A 22313-nucleotide genomic window follows, 5' to 3' on the forward strand; every position below is an offset into this window, starting at 1 on the left:
TGATTGAGGGGGGACGTGCTGCCCGGGGGGCCGAGGGGGTGCAGCGGCCACGCACAGCGCCCCGCGGGTGACCCTGCGCCCCGGGCGGCGGTGCCGCGGGCGGCTTCGCGCGGCCCCGGGCTGCGCTGTCCCCTCACGGCCAGGTCGCGGAGGCCAGGCCGCGCCTCAGCCGGTCCCCGGCCGCCGGCCCCCTGCCCCGCAGCCGCCCGCTGCCGGCTCACTCACGGCGCGGGTGAGAGCCGCCCGCCCGGGCCCTGCTCGCTGCCGGCAGGCGGCTCCGCCGGGCCCGGCCCTGGCGCTGTCACGGCGGCCGCCGCTCGTCGCCTGGCAACGCCGCTTGTGCGCCGCCTAGCGGCCGGGAGGCCGGGTCCAACGCCGCCGGCTCCCATTGGCGGTGCTGCCGGCGCGCCCCCCCCCCCCCCCCGAGTTCTTGTTGGTCAGCTCGGGAGAGGGGGCGGGGCCTCGGAGCAGGGACCTTCACTCGAGGGACGGGGGTCAGCGCGTGCCGACGGGGGAGGGACCCTGTGGCGCGTGACGGAGGTGGCCCCGGGGGTCCCCCGAGACCTCCCCCCGGGATCGGGCTGAGCGGGTAAGGGGCGGCAGCGACCCGCGGGGAGCCCTGGGATGGGGTGAGCGGGAATCGGGCAGGGGGGAACCTGTGTCAGGGAGATCCCTGGCGAAGGGTTGAGCGCGATTGGGATGGGCAGAGATCCTCTGGGATCAAAGCGCAGCAGGACCAGTGGGCGATCCCCTGGGATCGGGATGAGCAGCATCGGAGGGTTCCCCCGGGACCTGGGCTGGTGCAGGGGATCCTTGCGTTCAGGGCTGTGCAGGTACAGGATCAGGGGTAGGGGGGGTCAGGGGGAGGGATTCCCCAGGACAAGGGCTGTCCGGGACCATGGGAGGGAATCCTGCAGCGATATCCACCGTGCAGGACTGGGGGGATCCCCCTGGATCTAGACTGTGTGGGATCAGGGGAACCGCTCCCCTTCCGGCGTACCAGTAGCTCCCCCCCCGTCCCCACACCAGTTCCGTGCTGGGGTCCGTTCCCTGCTGCGAGACTTTGCAGCCACTCCGGGGATCCCAGGAGGGATCCACTGCCCCAAGCTTTTCCTTTCTGGGGCCCCAGCCCCCTTCCCTCCCGGCCTGCCCCCGGCCATGCGGGGATCTACTGTGCCTCCATCAGGGCCCCCAGTGATGGGATCCCCCCATCCTCCGGGGTACCTCCTGTGCTCCCTCCCCCTCTCCCCAAAGCCCTGCGCAGAATGCGGCCCCTCCTCGCCCCCCCAGAGGGGCTCAGTCCGCAGGGATCCCATGGAAGAGGTTCCGGTAGGGCTGTGCTGGAGGCGGGATCCACGCCGGCCGGGATCCCGAGGCTCTGGTGCCCGCAGGTGGCAGATGCGGCGGCCCGGAGCCATGCGGCTGGTGCGGTTCCTGCGGGCCGGGGGCAGCGAGCCCCGGCTGGGGCTGGAGGAGGCTCCCGGGGGCCCCCTGGTGGATCTGAGCGCGGCCGACCCGGCGCTGCCCAGCTCCATGCGCTGCTTCCTGGAGAGCGGCCCGCGGGGCCTGGCCAGCGCGCAGAGGTGGGTGCTGTCCCCACGCGGGGTGGTGACTCCACGGGACCTGCTGTCCCCACGCGGGGTGGTGACCCCACGGGACCTGGTGTCCCCACGCGGGGTGTCCCCACGCTGGGTGTCCCCCTTGGGGCTGTCGCCGCCCTAAGTGACCCCACGGGGGGTGGCGTCTCCGCGCTGGGCGTCCCCACGGTGTCCGCCACGCGTGGCCGGGTGCTGAGCCGCGGCGGCCCCGCAGGGCGCTGGAGTCCGGGCAGCACCGGGTGGCGCGGAGCTCGGTGCGGCTGCTGGCGCCCATCGGGGACCCGCAGAAGGTGATCTGCGTGGGGCTCAACTACCGCGACCACTGCCTGGAGCAGGGCGCCAAGGTGCCCAAGTACCCAATCATCTTCAACAAGTTCCCCAGCGCCATCACCGGCCCCTTCGATGACATCGTGCTGCCCCCGGACAGCAACGTGAGCCCCTGCCCCCGCCCCTTGACCCCCCGTCCCCACCGCGGGGCGCAGCCCCTCCACACCTCCCCCTCCCCTTTGTGTCCTTCCCCCCCAGGAGGTGGACTGGGAGGCAGAGCTGGCTGCCGTCATTGGGAAGTCGGGACATAACATCGAGGTAACCCCCCCACACGCTGCCCCTCCAGGGGGGTCTGGGGTCTGCCTGTCCCCCCCGTCATCCCCCCCTATCCCCAGGAGGCGGCAGCGATGGACCACGTCGCGGGCTTCACGGTGGCCAACGACGTCAGCGCCCGGGACTGGCAGCTGCGGAACGGGAGGCAGTGGCTGCTGGGGAAAACCTTCGACACCTTCTGCCCCCTGGGGCCTGCCCTGGTCACCAAAGACGCAGTGACAGGTGGGGACGTTACAGAAACAGGGTAGGGAGAGGACAGGACAGGGGTGGGAAAGTGAAAGAGCAAAGGCAGGACAGGGAGAGCAAGAGCAGGGGGAAGGACAGCAAGAGCAGGGGGAAGGGAGAGCAGGAGCAGGGGGAAGGGAGAGCAGGGGGAAGAGGGGCACAAGACAGGGCATGGAGACAGAACAATGAGGGGAGGGGGACAGGGCAGGGACAGCAACAGAACAGGGATGGGGCAGGGACAGAATGGGGCCCTAGGGACAAGGCAGTGAGGGCCTGGGGCCAGGAGTGCTGCAGGAGGTGGCACACAGCCCCATTGGTCCCTGAAAGGGGGTGGTGAGCATGGTGGGGGTCCCTCAGCCCTGTCCCCACGTCCCCCTGCCCCCCTGTGAGGTGTCCCTGTGTGTCCCCACAGATGTGCACAGCCTGGGCATCCGCTGCAGGGTCAATGGGCAGCTGATGCAGGACAGCAGCACGCAGCAGCTCATCTTCCCCCTCCCCCACCTCATTGCCTGGGTCTCCAGGTGAGCACTGGGCTGGGGGCTGCTGGCTCTGGGGGGGCAGGGGGGGTTACTGCTGCTACCTGCCCTGTCCACCCAGGTTCACCACCCTGCTCCCTGGTGACGTCCTGCTGACAGGAACCCCTGCAGGGGTGGGGTTCTTCCGGAAGCCACCCGTGTTCCTCCAGGTGAGGGGCAGGGAGAGCCTGGAATGGGGCTGGGGGGCAAAGTGGGGGCCCTGGGGGGCAAGGTGGGGGCTAGCAGCATGTCCCTGTGCCTTGCAGAGAGGAGATGAGGTGCAGTGTGAGATCGAGGAGCTGGGTGCCATCTGCAACAGGGTGGCCTGAGGACGGAGGTGCCAAAAGTCACCTGGAGTGCAGCCCCCTCTCCACCCAAAACTCTTCCCCCACCCCCACCCCGGGGGTTCAATAAAGGCAGGAGGCAGCTCTGGGCCTGCTCCTGCTTTATGAACACAGCTCAGGGCTGGTGGAACTGCTGGATGAAGGCTGCCAGCTTGCCCTGGTTGGTGCCCGACTGAAGCAGGTGGGAGGGCTGGAGCAGGACTCCTGTGGGGGTCTGCATCTCCTCCAGCACCTGGGGAGGGACAGCAGTGTCACAGGGGGGATGGATGGCCTGGGGGGCTGGAGGGGTGGTGGGGCCTGGCTGTGCTTACCCCCAGTGCCTTGAAGGTCTGTAGGGAGCTGAGGGCCAGGCTCCAGCTCAGGTGCTCTGCAGGAAGAGAAAGGCCCAAGGGAGCAGCTGCACCCCCCCCTTGGGGGAAACAGGAGGGGCTCCCCCTCTGCCCCCCACTCCAGCTCACCAACACCGTCCTCCTGGGCCAGGAACTGCAGCAGTGCTTCCACACAGGATTCCTCTGGGATTGGGAGGGAGAGAGGGAGTCAAAGCCAGCCCCTACCCCAGCTCCTGAGGGGCACAGCTCCTCTGTGCAGAGCCACGGCCAGAGAGGAGGCTGGGCCTGCGCCTCAGTTTCTCCAGATGCCAAGGCAAAAGGGTAGGGAGAGAGAGATGGGGGCAGGGAGGGGTCAAGCCCCACCACCCCCACCTGGCTCCTGGAAGGGCTCCCTCCAGTCTCACGCTGGGAGGAGCTTGGGCTGTGCCTCAGTTTCCCCAGAAGCCAAGCCAAGGGGGTTTGGAGGAGAGAGATTGGAGGCGGGGGGGGGGGTGGTGGTGGTCAGTGCCCCCAGCTCCAGAGGGAGTTTGAGCCATGCCTCAGTTTCCCCCAAGGCCAAGCTGAGCAGGGCTGGTGTGGCTGGAGAGGCAGCTGCCCTCCCCAGGGGGCCGTACCGGGCTGGGGCCAGCAGGGCTGCTCCAGGAAGGCTGCGGCGCTGCCGTAGGTCCTCAGCACGGGGCTCAGCAGCCGGCAGAGGAAGAAGAGGAAGCCAGGGGAGCCTGGGGGCTCCTGGAGCTGGAGGGGGGAAGCAGAGTTTGGTGAGGCCACCCTCGCCCTGCCAGGCAGGGCACACCCCCGCGGAGGGGATGCTCCCCCTCCGAGTACCTTGTAGCAGCGCTTGGGGAGCTCCTCCTCGCTGTCGCTGTCGTCCAGCCCCGCCCAGGGCCGGGCCCGCTGCGAGGCCAAGTCACAGCCCCAGGGCTTGCCCTCCACCTGTGGGGGACACCTTTGCTGTCACCTCCAGGGTATCCCATCCCTTCCACGGGGACCCTGCTCCTCCCCCCGCAGGTGAGGGGGGTACCAGGCGGGCACCAGGCTGGCACCCACCTGAACCTCCAGCAGCCCACACAGCAGCAGCTTGTCCACGATGTCCTGGCTCTGGCAGTCGAGGGGCTGACAGGGCTGGGAGAGGAGGAGAGGAGGCTGGCAGGGCTGTGGGTGCCCCACAGCCAGGCTGGCAGCGGGGTCAGGCCCCCTGCGTGTGCCGGCAGCGTCACCAGCTCCTACCTGCAGGCCGAGCAGGTTTGGGGGCAGCAGCTGGAGCAGCTGCAGGATCTTGTGGCACAGCTCCTCCTCACTGAGCACCACGCCAGAGGGGCCAGCAGGGGCTCCCAGGAAGGGCAGCATCTCCAGCAGCAGGGCACGGATGGCACAGGCTGGGGGCAGAGCGGTGTCACTGATCCCTGCCATCACCCATGCCCAGTGTGCCCCAGTGTCACCCCTGCCTGGGGTCACCAGCACTGCCACCCATTTCCAGCATCACCCATTTCCAGTGCTGTTGATCCCTTGGCATCCTTGATCCTCCCAGTGGCACCAGTTCCCCTGGCATCACTGATTGCCAGTGTCACCCCTCCCTGGGGTCACTGACCCCCCCAGTGTCACCAGTCCCAAATGTCCCCATCCCACTGATTCCTGGTGCCACCCATTCTCAGTGTCCCTGGCAATCAGTGATGCCAGGGGATCAATGTCCCCCAGCCCTGGTGCCACCAATGCCCCCCTCAGTGTCACCAATCCCCACCCTGGGTCACCAGTGCCCCTCCCCCACAGCCTTGCTCACCCCCCAGCGCCTCTCTGGCCAGCACGGGCAGGATGGCAGCGCTGTGGCAACTCAGCTCCCTCCGGGCCTCTGCTGAGGCCTTGGGGACCACCAGGATGTCACCAAGGGGGGCCAGGTGGTAGCAGGTGAGGTGGGCACGGAGCAGGCTCAGGCTGTGCTGCACCAGGGCACGCAGCTGCCCCGAGAAGCCCACGTCCTGCTGGCGCAGCAGCAGCTCCTCCAGCAGCCAGGCAAAGTCCAGCATCAGCTGGGAGAGGAGGACTCCCTGCAGGAAGAGAGGAGAGGAGCTGGCTCCCTGGAGGGGCTCTTCAATTCCTGCTCCACGAGGAACTGAAACCTGGAAAGCTTCTGGACTCACCTCCCGGTGCTTGTGCAGCAGGAGGGCAGAGGTGATCCCCACAGCCATGACAGCTGAGCAGCCAATGCCATCTGCAGGGCACAGAGGGGCTGGGGCTGAGCCCCCGACAGGGAGAAGGGACAGCAAGGAGGGCACCCAGCAGGGGCTGGGGGGCTTTGCCCCCTCCCCCCCCCCCCAGCCCCAGCAGCTCTCCCCTTGGTTAGAGTCTCCATTGCCAGGCAGGGAACACACAGCTGAGCTGCAGACTGGCAGGGGCAGAGAGGGGGCAGGAGTGCGAGGGGGGCAGGGGTGCAAGAGAGGGGGGCAGGGGCGCAAGGGTGGGGGGGCAAGGGCAGAGAGAGGGCAGGGGCGCAGGAGAGGGGGGCAGGGATGTGAGAGGGGGGCAGGGATGTGAGAGGGGGCAGGGGCACAAGGGGGGGGCAAGGGCAGAGAGGGGGACAGGGACAGAGAGAGGGCAGGGGCAGAGACGGGGGCAGGGGCGGGGGGACAGGGATGTGAGGGGGGGCAGGGGTGCAAGAGAGAGGGGCAGGGGTGCAAGAGAGAGGGGCAGGGGTGCAAGAGAGAGGGGCAGGGGCAGAGAGAGAGGGGCAGGGGCAGAGAGAGAGGGGCAGGGGCAGAGAGAGAGGGGCAGGGGCAGAGAGAGAGGGGCAGGGGCGCAGCCCCCTCACCGCTCAGCGCGTGCAGGCCCAGCTCTGTCACCACCATCTCCTCTTCTGCCTCCAAGCCGCTGGCTGTTGGGGAGCCAGGACCCCAAACCTCTGCCCTCTTGGCTTCCAGCTGGCTGGGGCTGGAGACATTGGGTAGAGAGGGCTGAGAAAGTGGGGCCAGGACAAAGCATCAGGGCTGAGCCTGCCCCAGGCTCAGCTCCTGCTTACCACAGGCCAAGGATGCTGGGGAGCAGCAGCTTTGCTGGAGGCCTTCCTGCAGAGCTGCCTCTGGTCAGGATCTTGGCTGCAAATTCCTGGGGACAAGAGGCAGTGACCCTGGCAGCACTGCCAGCCCCCAGCACTGGGATGTGCCTGGCACGGGGGAGGCCACAGCTGGAAGCCTGGGGTCAGGGTTGGGCTCTGACTGCCAGAAGGACTTTGAGGGCTGGAGCAGGGCCAGAGAAGGGCAAGAGAGCTGGGGAAGGGTCTGGAGAAGAGGGCTGGGGAGGAGCAGCTGAGGGAGCTGGGGGGGTTGAGGCTGGAGCAGAGGAGGCTGAGGGAGAGCTCATTGCTCTCTGCAGCTCCTGAGAGGAGGCTGGAGCCAGGTGGGGGTTGGGCTCTGCTCCCTAGGAACAAGTGATGGGAGGAGAGGCAATGGCCTCAGGGTGCCCCAGGGGAGGCTCAGGTTGGCCGTGAGGAACAATTTCCTCCTGGGAAGGTTTGTCCAGGCCTGGCCCAGGCTGCCCAGGGCAGTGGTGCAGTCCCCAGCCCTGGAGGGGTTCCAGAGCCCTGGATCTGTGGTACTGAGGGCCATGGGGTGGTGGTGCTGGGGCAGTGCAGGGCTCAGGGCTGGACTGGCTGCTCTGAAGGGTCTCCTCCACCCAAACCCATTCTGTGGTTCCACACCAAGCAGCTGCTTTGTGGCCTGAGGGCCCCAGCAGGTCTGCAGCTTCCCTACAGACAACCCAGGATGCATCCAGCCCCCCCAGGCAGCCCCCCCCCCGGGCTGCAGAGCTCTGCAGAGCTCCTTCCTGGCTGTACCTGCAAGGAGAAGGGTTGGGCAAAGTCCACACGCACGCAGCCACGGCCCTGGCACAGCGCCTGGCACGCTGCCCACACGCAGGCCCCGAGGCCCAGGGGCTGCTGGGCACGCTGGGAGGAGAGGGCACACGGCATCAGTGGGGTGGCAGAGGCAGGCAGCATCCCCTGGGGGGTGCAGCCAGCCCCGCAGAGCCTCACCGCGCCCTGCCGCCGGGCGCCGCCGGGCACCAGGTCGTAGGCGATGCCCACAGGCACCAGCAGGGCGTCAGGGACGGCTCCGCCACGCACGGCCCGGTACACCAGGGCCAGCCACCGCTGGGCCACGGCTGAGAGCTGCAGGGACGTGGGAGGCTCCTCCAGGAAGATGAGCAGAGGCTGGCAGCTCCTTAGCACCTCCTCGACATACTGGGGAGAGAGCAGGGGAGGGCCGGGGCTGGCAGCGGCACCCTGGGGCTGGCAGCGGCACCCTGGGGATGCCAGGGCCCACTGCAGAGCCAAGAGCCTTGGCCCACAGTTGAGACACCCCTGGACACCTTCACCCAGCCCTCTCTGAAGCCCTAAGCTGCACCTACCGTGGTCAGGACAGCCTCTCGCAGCTCTTGGTCCTGCTCCATCCTTGCAGGCAGGAAGATTGCTCCCAGGTGTCTGAGCAGGGCTCTGTGGGGCAAAGGGCACCGCTGGCACCAGCCTTGCATGAGGCCACAGCATGGACTCACAGAGTGGTCTTGGGTGGAAGAGACCCTTCAGAGCAGCCAGTCCAGCCCTGAGCCCTGCACTGCCCCAGCACCACCCTCCCATGGCCCTCAGCACCACAGCTCCAGGGCTCTGGAACCCCTCCAGGGCTGGGGACTGCACCACTGCCCTGGGCAGCCTGGGACAGGCCTGGACAAACCTTTCCAGGAGGAAATTGTTCCTCATGGCCAACCTGAGCCTCCCCTGGAGCAACTCTCCTCCCATCACTTGTTCCTAGGGAGCAGAGCCCAACCCCCACCTGGCTCCAGCCTCCTCTCAGGAGCTGCAGAGAGCAATGAGCTCTCCCTCAGCCTCCTCTGCTCCAGCCTCAACCCCCCCAGCTCCCTCAGCTGCTCCTCCCCAGCCCTGCTCTCCAGACCTTTCCCCAGCTCTCTTGCCCTTCTCTGGCCCTGCTCCAGCCCTCAAAGTCCTTCTGGCACTCAGAGCCCAACCCTGACCCCAGGCTTCCAGCTGTGGCCTCCCCAGTGCCCAGCCCAGGGGCACACTCCCTGCCCTGCTCCTGCTGCCCACCCCACTGCTGCTCCAGGCCAGGCTGCTGCTGCCCTCCTTGCCCCCCTGGGCACTCCCTGGCTCCTCTCCAGCTGCTGGCGCCCAGCACCCCCAGGGCCTTTCCTGCTGGGCACTTTGCAGCCACTCTGTCCCCAGCCTGGAGCCTTCCCGGGGTGGTTGTGACCCAGGGTCAGGACCCAGCCCTTGGCCTCAGCCATGGCTCCAGCTTGGCCAGGTCCTTCTCTAGACCCCTTGAACACTCCAGCAGACCACCACTCCCACCCAGCTCACATCCCCCCACTGCCCTGTTCCCTCCTCCTTGGCCCTGTTCAGGTTGGCACAGCCACCTGCCAAGCCTTACCGCAGGGGAGGGCTGCAGGGCTGGCCACCTACGGCCACCCTGGGCACCCCCAGCCCCTGGGAGAAGAGGATGAAGGAGAGGAGGAGTCCATCCAGCTGGGCTTTGTGTGTGGAGAGGAACACCAGCGGCAGGCCGGGCTGCGGGGCAGGCAGGCGGCGCTCAGCGCGGCCGCCAGGCGGCGCCACCGCCCCCTCCCGGGCTGCCTCCCGGCCCCGCACCGTGCTGGAGGCCCTCAGCACCATCTCCAGCTGCCCTCGGTGGAGCTGCACGTTGAGGAAGAGGCGGTTCAGGAGCTTCAGCAGAGCCCAGTGGCACAACCTGCGGGCAAAGAAGCCGCTGAGCGACCCCTGGGGCCGGGCACAAGGCTGCTCCCCCAGCCCCCCCAGCCCCCCCGAGCGTTGTCCCTGCCTCAGCCTCCCCCCGCAGGCGGCCACAGGGCTGCGTGAGGAGAACAGCTCGACCCCAAACCTCACTTTGCAGCGTCCCAAAGCGAAACCCTTCAAGGGTTGGATGTGAGAGGGCCATCGCCCCCCTGCCTGCCCCCCAGCATCAGAAGCTGCAGGCAATTAGCGCTCAGCTCCCCTCCTCCCGCGCTGCTTACGGGAAGGCTCCGCAGGCGTTCATCCCCCGGGACAATTCCTTCCCTTCAGACCCCTCAGAGCTTCTTTGATTACAGCTCAATCAGACAAACAATTAGGCTGCAGCAGCTAATTGCCAACTGCTCCGCGGCAGCCAGAAGAGAGGAGAGAGAGGGAGAAAAAGTTCCTCCCTGCTTTGCTTTCCAGCCTCTCTGGAGGCTTTCCCCCCCCCCCCCCTGCCTTCCCCACCCCAGAAGATTCAGATTCCAGCTCCCTAGAAGGAACTGGGGAGGCACAGCCAAGCTGCAGGACCAGCCCAAGGGCTACCTGCACCCCAAAGGATTCATCTGCAGCCACCTGAGGATCCACCTAAGGATCCCCAAGGATCCACCTGCACCTCTCAAAAGATTCACCTACATCCTCCCAAGGATTCCAGTATGCTCCCCAAAGGATCCATGTCCATCCACCAAAGGAGCCTGGGGGTCCCCAGAAGGATCCCCCTGCATCCCCCAAAGGATCCTGGGGTGTCCCCAAAAGGATCCCCCTGCATCCCCCAAAGGATCCCAGCAGACCCCAGGAAAGAATCCATGTGCCTTCCTTAAGGGATTCACTTACATGCACCAAAGGATCCCAGCACAGCCTCCAAAGGATCCCAGTGTACCCTCAAAAAATCCACCTCCATCCCCTGAAGGATCCCAGCAGATCCTCCACAGGGATCCCCACACACCCCCAAAGGATCCCAGCAGATCCTCCCAGGGATCCCCACATGCCCCCAAAGGATCCCAGCAGATCCTCCCAGGGATCCCCACACACCCCCCAAAGGATCCCAGCAGATCCTCCCAGGGATCCCCACCCCCCCCCCCCCCCCCCAAAGGATCCCAGCAGATCCTCCCAGGGATCCCCACACATCCCCAGAGGATCCCAGCAGATCCTCCCAGGGATCCCCACACATCCCCAGAGGATCCCAGCAGATCCTCCCAGGGATCCCCACACACCCCCAAAGGATCCCAGCAGATCCTCCCAGGGATCCCCACACCCCCCCCCCCCAAAGGATCCCAGCAGATCCTCCCAGGGATCCCCACACATCCCCAGAGGATCCCAGCAGATCCTCCCAGGGATCCCCACACATCCCCAGAGGATCCCAGCAGATCCTCCCAGGGATCCCCACCCCTCCCCAAAGGATCCCAGCAGATCCTCCCAGGGATCCCCACACCCCCCCAAAGGATCCCAGCAGATCCTCCCAGGGATCCCCACACCCCCCCCCCCCCAAAGGATCCCAGCAGATCCTCCCAGGGATCCCCACACATCCCCAGAGGATCCCAGCAGATCCTCCCAGGGATCCCCACCCCCCCCACCCCCCCCCCAGGATCCCAGCAGATCCTCCCAGGGATCCCCACACATCCCCCAAAGGATCCCAGCAGATCCTCCCAGGGATCCCCACCCCTCCCCAAAGGATCCCAGCAGATCCTCCCAGGGATCCCCACACCCCCCCAAAGGATCCCAGCAGATCCTCCCAGGGATCCCCACACCCCCCCCCCCCAAAGGATCCCAGCAGATCCTCCCAGGGATCCCCACACATCCCCAGAGGATCCCAGCAGATCCTCCCAGGGATCCCCACCCCCCCCACCCCCCCCCCAGGATCCCAGCAGATCCTCCCAGGGATCCCCACACATCCCCCAAAGGATCCCAGCAGATCCTCCCAGGGATCCCCACACATCCCCCAAAGGATCCCAGCAGAACCTCCCAGGGATCTCCCCCCAAAGGATCCCAGCAGATCCTCCCAGGGATCCCCACACATCCCCAGAGGATCCCAGGCACATCCCCAGGGACAGCTCCCAGGCAGGATGATCCCAGCCACAGCTCTCAGCCCATCCAAGAGCTCTGGAGCTGGGAGAGGATCTGGGATCCCTCCAGGAAGGAGCTGCCCAGAGAGGAGGATCCCCAGGGTGGGAGCAGAGACCTCAGCAGGAGCAGGGAGAGTGGGGCCTGGATCTCAGCCAGGATCTGCAGGACTTTCTCCTTCCAGCGCTGGGAGGATTTGCTGTCCCCTCTGGAGCTGGGGGAGCAGCTGCTGGAGACATCCTGGAGCCTGGGGAGGGGATGGAGAGAGTGAAAAATCCTCCCCCTGACACTCCTGGGGTGCGCTGTGACCAGGGGTGACAGCCAGCTGGTGACACTGCTGACAAGGTCACACCACCCAGCTGCCACAGGCAGCATCTTCCTCTGACCTGGCCCAGGGCAGACCCTCAGCCAGTTTGCTGCTGGCACCAAGCTGGCAGCAGTGGTGGCACCCCCAGGCTGGGCTGGCACCCAGGGAGCCCTGGGCAGGCTGCAGGGATGGGGGAGAGGAACCTCAGGAGGTTCAAGCAGGGCAAGGGCAGGGTCCTGCCCCTGGGCAGCAACAACCTCCTGCAGCAGCACAGCTGAGGGGGAACCTGCTGGGAAGCAGCTCCAGGAGAAGGAGCTGGGAGGGCTGGGGGACAAGAAGGTGCCCAGGAGCCAGCAGTGTGCCCTGGGGGCCAAGAAGGCCTCAGGGGTGTCCTGGGGGGCAGGGAGGAGAGTGTGGGCAGCAGGGCAAGGGAGGCTCTCCTGCCCCTCTGCCCTGCCCTGGGGAGGCCACAGCTGCACTCCTGGCTCCAGCTCTGGGCTCCCCACTTGCAGAGCCTGGGAAGGGCTGGGGAGAGTCCAGGGCAGGCTGGGAAGCTGCTGAGGGGCCTGGAGCAGCTCTGGCAGCAGCAAAGGCTGAGAGCCCTGGGGCTGAGAGCCTGCAGAAGAGCAGCCCCAGAGGGGAGCTGAGCAATGCTCAGCAAGAGCTGAAGGAGCTGGGGGGCTTGGGCTGGTTGAGCTCCAGAGGTCCCTTCCCACTCCTCCATGCTGGGGCTCCGTGCTCAGAACCAGGAGAGAGCCTCAATGCCATCCTGAACCAGAGGATTTGCTTCCCACTGATCCAAGGTCCAGGCTCCTTCTGGGGGGGTGCTGAGCCCCTTCCCCAGGGAGCAGCTTGCGGTATGGGCACAGCAAGCAGGAGCTGCCTGCTGCCTGCCCACTGCTAGCAGAAGGACAAATTCCTGGGATCCCACAGGACTGGGGGATGATGCTGCAGGACCCAGGTGTTTCCCCCCTCCTCCAGCTGTTCCCCCCTTACCTCTTGCTGCTGTAGATCCTTGCTGGGAGATCTCCAGGGGTGTCTGCAGGAACCTGCCAGCCCCAGACGGCGAGGAGGGCACAGACCCTGCGCACCAGCCAGCCGCGGAACCTGGGCAGGGGCAGGCAGGGAGCTCCTGCTGCTGCCAGGCTCCTCCAGCCCCCTCACAATGCCTCCTTTTGGGGGGGGGGTCTCCCCATTTTACATCTGGAGAGGTGCCTCTGGCCTCACAGCATCACTCAATGTCACTCACTCAGTTTGGTGTGAGGGTGCTGGAGGCCTGGAGCAGGCTGCCCAGAGAGGTTGTGGAGTCTCCTGGTGTGGAGAGCTTCCAACCCCCCCTGGGCACTGTGCCCCTGGGCAACCAGAGGAAGGAAACCTGCACCTGCTAGGAATGTGCAGGGGGTGCAGCTGAGGCCTTTCCCCAAATCCAAGCTGGGCAGCAGCAGAAATGGAGCTGAGGGAGGCTTTGGGTAGGGCAGAGCACAGTGAAAGGGACGGAGGTGGCTGGGAAAGGACAGGACAGCTTCAGGCCCTCTGCTCCTGATCTCAGCCACCCATTCCCAGGCTCTTCCCTGCCATCCCCAGGGCCTGGGGATGCATTTTTCCAAGGAGGCTGACAGCTGGAGCTGGGATATTGAGAGCCAAGTGGGATAATTACTCCATTTGGACAAACACAGCCCAGGCAACAGGGACTGCCCAGGAAGGGGACAGGAACCAGCAGGGCCCAGCACCTCTGGGACAAAATCCACAGCAGGAATCTGGCAGAGACACAGCCCCTGGGCTCCATCTCAGCTCCTGGGATGGAGGAAGAGGCTGGTAGACAGCAGCTGGAGCTGCAGGACTGGGGCCTATGGGGGGGAGGAAGGGCAGAGGGCTTGGGGAAGAGGCCATCTGGCTGCTCCCCTGGGGCCAGGCCTGCTGTGAATGCTGTGTGCCTGAGCTTGTCCTTGTGCTGGAGCCAAGGATGGGAAGGAAAACACCTCTCTGCTGCCCCCCCAGCTCTTCCCAACGGCTCCCAGATCCCAACTGTTGCTTAAAAACAGGAACAACCCCCAAATCCTCCAGCCCCTGGCCCAGCCTCCTCCCAGCCCAATGGGAGCTGAGTGGAGCTCAGTGGGACACTGAGCAGAGGAGCAGCCCCAAGCTTCTGTGTGCCTTCTCCCTTCCAAGTGTCCCCTCTGCAACTTCCAGCCTCTCCAAGCCTCATCAAAGAGCTGGGGTGCTGGGGAGGGACCCTCACACTCCTGCTCAGCAGGATACAAAGGAATTGCCATGGGGATTTGGGGGGGTGGGAAGGGTTTTCCCCAGTGCCCTCCTCACCGAGTGTCCTCCTCTGTCACCCGGATGGCATCGCGGAAGCCGAGGGAGGAGAACCTCTGCTGGTAGAAACCATCCTGGGAAGAGAGAGCGAGGTCAGGACAGCCTGGAGGGTGGGGGTGGTTCTGCTGCAGCCTCAGCCCTCCTGGCTACACCAACATCCAGGAGTCATAGTATCAGGCAGGGTTGGAAGGGACCACAAGGATCATCCAGTTCCAACCCCCCTGCCATGGGCAGGGACACCCCACACTAGATCAGCCTGGCCACAGCCTCATCCAGCCTGGCCTTAAACACCTCCAGGGACAGGGCCTCAACCACCTCCCTGCACAACCCATTCCAGGGCTTCACCACTCTCATGGGGAAGAACTTCCTCCTCACATCTAGCCTGAATCTCCCCACCTCCAGCTTCATTCCATTCCCCCTAGTCCTATCACTCCCTGAGATCCTGAGCAGTCCCTCCCCAGCCTTCCTGTAGCCCCCTTCAGATCCTGGAAGGCCACAATGAGGTCACCTCAGAGCCTTCTCTTCTGCAGACTGAACAGCCCCAACTCCTTCAGTCTGTCCTCACAGCAGAGCAGCTCCAGCCCTCTGCTCATCCTCCTGGCTCTTCTCTGGACACCTTCCAGCACCTCCACATCCCTCTTGCCATAGGGGCTCCAGCACTGGAGGCAGTACTCCAGGTGGGGTCTCAGCAGAGCTGAGCAGAGGGGGAGAATCACCTCCCTTGCCCTGCTGGCCACACTTCTCCTGATGCAGCCCAGGCTCTGGTTGGCTTTCTGGGCTGCAAGTGCACACTGAGAGCTCCTGGTGAGCTTCTCCTCCCCCAGCACCCCCAAGGCTCTCTCCTCAGGGCTGCTTTCCAGCCTGGATTTGTGCCTGGGATTGCCTCCACCCAGAATCCCAAACTCTCCTCCCAGGCAGCTCTGGAAAGCGTCCCCCCACTCTTACCCAGCTCTTTGGGGTGCAGGTCTGGCAGCAGCGGCGCAGCAGGGGCCGGGACGTGCCCAGGAAAGGGAGGAAGATCTCCAGCCTCTGCCCCCAGTCACAGAGCCAGGTCCTCATCTGGGCACAGGAGGACACAACAGCGGGCAGGGAGGGATGGCACAGAGCCCCTGGCGCTGGCAGGCACCCAGCGTGGAGGAGTTCTCCCCAGAACACACTGGGGAGCAGGCCAGCAAACTCGGCTGGGGCCCAAGGGGCAGAGACCCCTCCCCAGCCTGGGGACTTGAGCTGCTTCCCCCTCCCCAGCCAAAGAGTCACCTTTGGTCCTCTGTCACCATCACTGGAGGCCATGGTGGGGTCAGCACCTCGAGATGGGGGGGGAAGAGAGGGCTGCAGAGCCTTTGGGTGAGCTGGGGAGACATGGGGGAAGATGGGGTAAGAACTGAGGGGGGGCACAGGGATGAGCTGGGGAGATGTGATCAGAGCTGAGGGGGGGGCACAGGGATGAGCTGGGGAGATGTGGTCAGAGCTGGGGGGGCACAGGGATGAGCTGGGGAGATGTGATCAGAGCTGAGGGGGGGGCACAGGGATGAGCTGGGGAGATGTGGTCAGAGCTGGGGGGGGCACAGAGATGAGCTGGGGAGATGTCATCAGAGCTGGGGGGGGGCACAGGGATGAGCTGGGGAGATGTGATCAGAACTGGGGGGGAGCACAGGGATGAGCTGGGGAGATGTGATCAGAACTGGGGGGGCACAGGGATGAGCTGGGGAGATGTGGGTCAGAGCTGGGAGAGCACAGGGATGAGCTGGGGAGATGTGGTCAGAGCTGAGGGGGGGCACAGGGATGAGCTGGGGAGATGTGATCAGAGCTGGGGGGGTCACAGGGATGAGCTGGGGAGATGTGATCAGAGCTGGGGGGGCACAGGGATGAGCTGGGGAGATGTGGTCAGAGCTGGGGGGGCACAGGGATGAGCTGGGGAGATGTGGTCAGAGCTGGGGGGGGGCACAGGGATGAGCTGGGGAGATGTGGTCAGAGCTGGGGGGGGCACGGGGATGAGCTGGGGAGATGTGATCAGAGCTGAGGGGGGGCACAGGGATGAGCTGGGGAGATGTGGTCAGAGCTGGGGGGGAGCACAGGGATGAGCTGGGGAGATGTGGTCAGAGCTGAGGGGGCACAGGGATGAGCTGGGGAGATGTGGTCAGAGCTGGGGGGGGGCACAGGGATGAGCTGGGGAGATGTGGTCAGAGCTGGGGGGGGGCACAGGGATGAGCTGGGGAGATGTGATCAGAACTGAGGGGGGGGGGCACAGGGGTGAGCTGGGGAGATGTGATCAGAGCTGAGGGGGCACAGGGATGAGATGTGATCAGAGCTGAGGGGGGGGGCACAGGGGTGAGCTGGGGAGATGTGATCAGAGCTGAGGGGGGGCACAGGGATGAGCTGGGGAGATGTGACCAGAGCTGGGGTGAGCTGGGGAGATGTGGTCAGAGCTGGGGTGAGCTGGGGAGATGTGGTCAGTAAGAGCTGAGGGGGGCCCCCCCTCACCACCACCCCACCTGCAGCAACCTGAAGCCCCTTCCCCCACCCCCACCAGTGTCATGTGCTGGTGCAGTGATGCAGGGTGGGTGCCCAGGGGGTCCTCTCCCCCACCCCAGGCCTTGCACAGGGAAGGGACCTGCTCCTGGCAAGGGAGTGGATGGTTTGAGAGCACAAAAAGAGAAGGGAAAGAAAACCAACCCAGGCAGCAACGTGCCAGACCCCCCGGGGGACAGAACGTTCTTCCTGGTAATGGAGCTCCAGTGCCACGGTAATTGACTCTTCCCTCCCACATCCTCCTCTCCTCCAGCACAGAGATTGTCAACCTGCACCCAAAACCCCTGCAGCCTACCTTAAAGCGAGATCCCAACCCCCAGCCAGCCTCAGCACACACCCCCCCCACCCCGAAGTGGGCTGGGGGGCAACCCTTGGCGTTGCCCACTGGGTGCTTGGAGAGGGGACTGCTGCAGTGAGAAACAGCCCCCCCAGGAGCTGGGGGCTTCGAAATCCCAACTGCCCCCTCCCCCTGGGGTGGGGTTTGAGGATTTTTTGCCCCTCCCCCCCCCCCCCCGCCCCCCCCGGGCAACAACAGAAATACACAGAGGAAGAAAATGAAATAACTGTGGGGTTCAAATGGTACTGGGGGGGGTGAAGAAAAGCAAGGGGGAGGTGGGGGGGAAGGAAACTCCAGTGAGGTTTGGAACCCCCCCTCCAAGCAAGATACAGCAGTGGGATTTACTGGGGGGGGTATGGTGGGAAGGGGGTCAGCCCACCTTGTTGAGGGGCTGTACTGTCCCCTCAGAGCCCCTCCTTATCCCCAGGGAGTCATTTACCTCCAGGCAGGCTGTTGTTGGGGGGGGGGACACACACACAGCACCGGCACCCCCCAGCTGCAGGCTGAAGGTGATGGAGCCGAGGTGGGGGTGAGGAGGCAGCAGAGAGTCCTGGCAAGAGAAAGAGATGGAAAGGCTGCCGTGGCTGCTCGGAGGGGGCTGCTGGCACAGGACCCCCCCGGGGGCCCCGCAGGGCCTGGGAGGCACAGCCCACACCCCCTACGGAGCCCTGGGGGTCCCATGGGGTCCTCTGGGGGGGGGGTGGTGACACAGCACCTCCCACGTGTCCCACAAACCCTGCAGGGTCTTTGTGAGGGGGACCCCCCCCACACACAGCCCCTTCCCCCAACAGAGTCCTGGGGGTCATGGGGGTTGTCACCCCCCCCCCCCAAAGGCCCCACAGGGACCCCCCCAGCCCCCTCCCCCCGACCCACAGGGCCTTTGTGAGGACGACCCCCCCCACATCCCCTTCCCCCCATAGAGTCCTGGGGGACATGGGGGTGGTAACACCCCCCTGCAACACACTGGGGGTCATGGGGGGTGTTACACCCCCCCCCCCCCAAAGGCCCCACAGGGACCCCCCCCATCCCCCCCAGGACCCACAGGGCCTTTGTGAGGGGGACCCCCCACACACACAGCCCCTTCCCCCCACTGAGTCCTGGGGGGGACATGGGGGTGGTAACACGGCCCCCCAACACACTGGGGGTCATGGGGGTGTTACACACCCACACACCCCCCAAAGACCCCACACGGACCCCCCCAGCACTTTTGTGAGGGGGACCCCCCCCACCCCCCATCCCCTTCCCCCCATAGAGTCCTGGGGGGACATGGGGGTGGTAACCCCCCCCCCCCAACACACTGTGGGTCATGGGGGGGTGTTACACACACCCACACCCCCCCAAAGGCCCCACAGGGACCCCCCCAGCCCTCCCCCCCCCAGGACCCACAGGGCCTTTGTGAGGGGACCCCCCACACACATCCCCTTCCCCCCATAGAGTCCTGGGGGGGACATGGGGGTGGTAACACCCCCCCCCCAACACACTGGGGGTCATGGGGGAGGTTACAACCCCCGCAAAGGTCCCACACAGACTCCCCCCAGGGCCTTGGGAAGGGGCGACCCCCCCCCCCCCCGCGCTGTGTAACGCCTCAGTGGGGGCTTACCCCCCCCCCCCCCGGGTCCCACACACCCTGCGGGGCTCTCCTCCCGGGGGGCAGCACCCCCGCGACACCCCCAGGGCCCCTGCCCCGGCCCAGCTCTCACCGCCGCCGCCTGGCCCCGCCCCCGCCCCGCCTGGCCCCGCCCCCGCCCCCGGGGGCGCAGAGCCTGGCCCGGACCCCCCCGCGCTGGGACCGGCCTGGGGGCGGCCGCAGCCCCTGGCACCCCCAGAGCCCGGACCCGGCTCTGCCACCCCCAGAGCCCAACGCAGCCCTCCTCGCCCCCGGGGCCGGCCCCAGCCCGGGGCCCCTGCCGCAGCCCCACCGCGGGATCCCAGCCCTCCCCCAGGCACCCTGGGGAACAGCAACCCCATCCCAAGGTCCCCATCGGCCCCACCGCGGAGTCTCAGCCCCGGGCCAGGTCCTGCGGGGCAGCAGGAGCTCAGCCCCAGCCCGTGGCTCGGTCAGCCCCCAGCCTGTGTTCCTCCCCGCCCCCCGAGCCCTGTCACCCCCCGGAGTGTCCTCTTCAGCCCCATTAAGGCAGCTCAGCACCACCCCAGGTTCTGACCCTCAGGAACATCAGCACTATCCCAGCTGCTCGTCCCAAGCCCCCACCCCCGCCAAGGACATGACCAGCATGGAGGCTCAGCCCCATCCCAGGTCCTTCATTACCCCAGCACAGGCTCTCAGACCCAGCCCAGCCCACACCACCCTCGGGAATGATGCCCCAGCCCCATCCCATGTCCCCTGATCACCCTCGGGAATGATGCCCCAGCCCCATCCCATGTCCCCTGTCACCCTTGGGAACATCAGCCCCAGCCCCATCCCATGGTCCCTGATCACCCTTGGGAACATCAGCCCCAGCCCCAGCCCATGTCCCCTGATCACCCTTGGGAACATCAGCCCCATCCCCATCCTATGTCCCCTGATCACCCTTAGGAACATCAGCCCCATCCCCATCCATGTCCCCTGTCACCCTTAGGAACATCAGCCCCATCCCATGTCCCCTGATCACCCTTGGGAACATCAGCCCCAGCCCCATCCCATGTCCTCTGATCACCCTTGGGAACATCAGCCCCAGCCCATGTCCCCTGATCACCCTTGGGAACATCAGCCCCAGCCCCAGCCCATGTTCCCTGATCACCCTTGGGAACATCAGCCCTAGCTCAGGTCCCCACCACCCCCAGGGCCATCAGCCCCCTCCCAAGTGCCTGTCACCCTTGGGAACATCAACCTTAGCCCCATCCTTGCTCCCCACCACGGCCATCATAGCCTTCCCCTGTCCCTTCCCTCCCCAGGGCCACCACCCCAGACCTCAGAAACCTCCAGGAAGCAGCAGGGCACTGGGAGGGGCCCAAAAGGGCTGAATCTGCCTGAACAACCCCCCCCCAAAAGGGAACCTTTTTCACCTGTCTGGGGTGGGCGGGAGGCTCCTGCTGCAAACCCACCTGGAGCTGCAGCTGGGAGCTCTGAGCCCTCCTTGGGCCTGGGGTGGGAGGGGGAAGGAAGGGAGGGGATGTCAATGGGAAAAACATGCGGGGAAAAAAACCTCTTTCCCCATCTTCTTCTTGTGTTTCCCCTGCTTTTTGTTACATTTCCCTCAATTTTTCTTGCTTTTCCTAATTCTTATCCATTTCCCCTGCCTTTATCTTGCCTTTTCCACCCCTTTTTTTACCTCTTCTGTTCCCCCCCCCTTTTTTCTGTGCCTTTCTCCTTCCCCACTGCCCTTTCCTCTTTTTCCTGTCTTCCCCCCCCCTTTTCTGTTCTCTTTTAACTTTTCCTCCCTTTTTTCCCCTTGTTTTTTCTGTTCTCTCCCATTTCTCTTCCTTTTCCCTTGTCTTTTATTCCTCCTTTTTTCCTGCCTTTTCCTTTACTTTCCTTTTCTCTGCCTTTCTCCTTCCCCCTTCCCACTTTTTTCCTGCCTTTTTGTTCCCCCCTTTTTCTGTTCTTTTCCCTTTTTCTCCCTCCCCTGCAGTTTTTAACCACTTATTTCTTGCTGCTTCTGTTTTCCTTCCCAGCTCTGTTTTTCTTTTCCCTTTTTCCTGCTTTTTTTCCCCCTCCCATTTTCCTTCCTTTTTCTTCTTTTCCCCTCCCCTTTTCCTGCCTTTTTCTTCCCTGCTCTGTTTTTCTTTCCCCCTTTTCCTGCTTTTTTCCCCCTCCCATTTTCCTTCCTTTTCCTTCTTCTCTCCCCACCTTTTCCTGCCTTTTCCTTCCCTGCTCTGTTTTTCTTTTCCCTTTTTCCTGCTTTTTTCCCCCTCTCATTTTCCTTCCTTTTTCTTCTCCCCCTTCCCCTTTTCCTGCCTTTTTCTTCCCTGTTCTGTTTTTCTTTCCCTCTTTTCCTGCTTTTTTCCCCCCTCCTATTTTCCTTCCTTGTTCTTCTCCCCCCCCTCCCCTTTTCCTGCCTTTTTCTTCCCTGTTCTGTTTTTCTTTTCCCTTTTTCCTGCTTTTTTCCCCCTCTCATTTTCCTTCCTTTTTCTTCTCCCCCCTCCCCCTTTTCCTGCCTTTTTCTTCCCTGTTCTGTTTTTCTTTCCCTCTTTTCCTGCTTTTTCCCCCCCTCCTATTTTCCTTCCTTGTTCTTCTCCCCCCTCCCCTTTTCCTGCCTTTTCCTTCCCAGTTCTGTTTTTCTTTTCCCTTTTTCCTGCTTTTTTTTCCCCCTCCCATTTTCCTTCCTTTTTCTTCTTTTTCCCCTCCCCTTTTCCTATCTTTTTCTTCCCTGCTGATTTTCTTTTCCCTTTTTCCTGCTTTTTTCCCTCCCATGTTCCTTCCTTCCATTTTCTTCTTCCCCCTCCCCTTTTCCTGCCTTTTCCTTCCCTGCTCTGTTTTTCTTTTCCCTTTTTCCTGTTTTTTTCCCCCCTCTCATTTTCCTTCTTCTTCTTTTCCCTCCCTTTTTGCTCTTTTTCCTCCCCTTTTCCTTCCCTGTTCTGTTTTTCTTTTCCCCCTTTTCCTGCTTTTTTCCCCCTCCCATTTTCCTTCCTTTTCCTTCTTCTCCCCCCACCTTTTCCTGCCTTTTCCTTCCCTGTTCTGTTTTTCTTTTCCCCTTTTCCTGCTTTTTTCCCCTCCCATTTTCCTTCCTTTTCCTTCTTCTCCCCCCCACCTTTTCCTGCCTTTTCCTTCCCTGTTCTGTTTTTCTTTTCCCTTTTTCCTGCTTTTTTCCCCCTCTCATTTTCCTTCCTTTTTCTTCTCCCCCCTCCCCTTTTCCTGCCTTTTTATTCTCTGCTCTGTTTTTCTTTTCCCCTTTTCCTGCTTTTTTCCCCCCTCCTATTTTCCTTCCTTGTTCTTCTCCCCCCCCTCCCCTTTTCCTGCCTTTTCCTTCCCTGCTCTGTTTTTCTTTTCCTTTTCCTGCTTTTTCCCCCTCCCATTTTCCTTCCTTTTCCTTCTTCTCCCCCCCCACCTTTTCCTGCCTTTTCCTTCCCTGTTCTGTTTTTCTTTTCCCTTTTTCCTGCTTTTTTCCCCCCTCCCATTTTCCTTCCTTTTTCCTTTCCCCTCCCTTTTTGCTCTTTTCCCTCCCCTTTTCCTGCCTTTTCCTTCCCTGCTCTGTTTTTCCTTTCCCTGCTTTTTCCCCCCTCCCATTTTCTGCTTCCTTTTCCCTTTGACTTTTTTCCCCTTTCTCTTTCTTCCCTTTTTTCCCCTTGCCTTTTCCTCTCACTTTCATTTTCCCCCCTTTAATTTTTGTTGCCTTTTCTGCTTTTCTTTCCTTTTCTTCCTTTTTTCCCCCCTTGCCTTCTCTTTTTTATTCCCTGCTTTTTCCTTGCCCTTTTCTGCTTTCATTT

General features: G+C 63.9%; 2 protein-coding genes across 5 annotated transcripts; one reads left to right on the forward strand and one right to left on the reverse strand.

Moving 5' to 3' along the window:
* The first annotated feature begins 455 nt into the window (after nucleotides 1-455).
* Nucleotides 456-3395, forward strand: LOC137450265 (oxaloacetate tautomerase fahd2, mitochondrial-like). The gene is made up of 8 exons (XM_068156618.1): nucleotides 456-589; nucleotides 1392-1583; nucleotides 1813-2029; nucleotides 2124-2183; nucleotides 2261-2420; nucleotides 2836-2944; nucleotides 3021-3108; nucleotides 3205-3395. Exons 2-8 carry the CDS (start codon nucleotides 1399-1401, stop codon nucleotides 3265-3267), a joined length of 882 nt encoding a protein of 293 aa, XP_068012719.1. The 5' UTR covers nucleotides 456-589; nucleotides 1392-1398; the 3' UTR covers nucleotides 3268-3395.
* LOC137450230 (glycerol-3-phosphate acyltransferase 2, mitochondrial-like) lies at nucleotides 3389-17548 on the reverse strand. Of its 4 annotated transcripts, none has more exons than XM_068156558.1 (22): nucleotides 17389-17548; nucleotides 15341-15432; nucleotides 15029-15142; nucleotides 14084-14157; nucleotides 12761-12871; nucleotides 11576-11704; nucleotides 9256-9355; nucleotides 9038-9174; nucleotides 8007-8091; nucleotides 7633-7839; nucleotides 7435-7545; nucleotides 6622-6707; nucleotides 6415-6533; nucleotides 5747-5817; nucleotides 5389-5653; nucleotides 4839-4987; nucleotides 4659-4733; nucleotides 4437-4544; nucleotides 4226-4346; nucleotides 3741-3794; nucleotides 3594-3649; nucleotides 3389-3514 (listed from the first exon to the last, which is right to left on the reverse strand). In XM_068156558.1, the coding sequence occupies exons 2-22, from the start codon at nucleotides 15371-15373 to the stop codon at nucleotides 3398-3400; spliced, it is 2322 nt and encodes a 773-aa protein (XP_068012659.1). In that variant the 5' UTR covers nucleotides 15374-15432; nucleotides 17389-17548; the 3' UTR covers nucleotides 3389-3397. The 4 variants fall into 4 exon arrangements, with proteins under 4 accessions (XP_068012659.1, XP_068012658.1, XP_068012657.1 ...); XM_068156557.1 differs by having other exon boundaries at nucleotides 4659-4754; XM_068156556.1 differs by having other exon boundaries at nucleotides 9038-9355.
* Between the last annotated feature and the right edge of the window lie 4765 nt (nucleotides 17549-22313).

This window comes from Melanerpes formicivorus, unplaced genomic scaffold, assembly GCF_026170545.1.
Source record: "Melanerpes formicivorus ecotype bairdi unplaced genomic scaffold, bMelFor1.0.p_v2 SCAF_34, whole genome shotgun sequence".
NCBI lineage: Eukaryota > Metazoa > Chordata > Aves > Piciformes > Picidae > Melanerpes > Melanerpes formicivorus.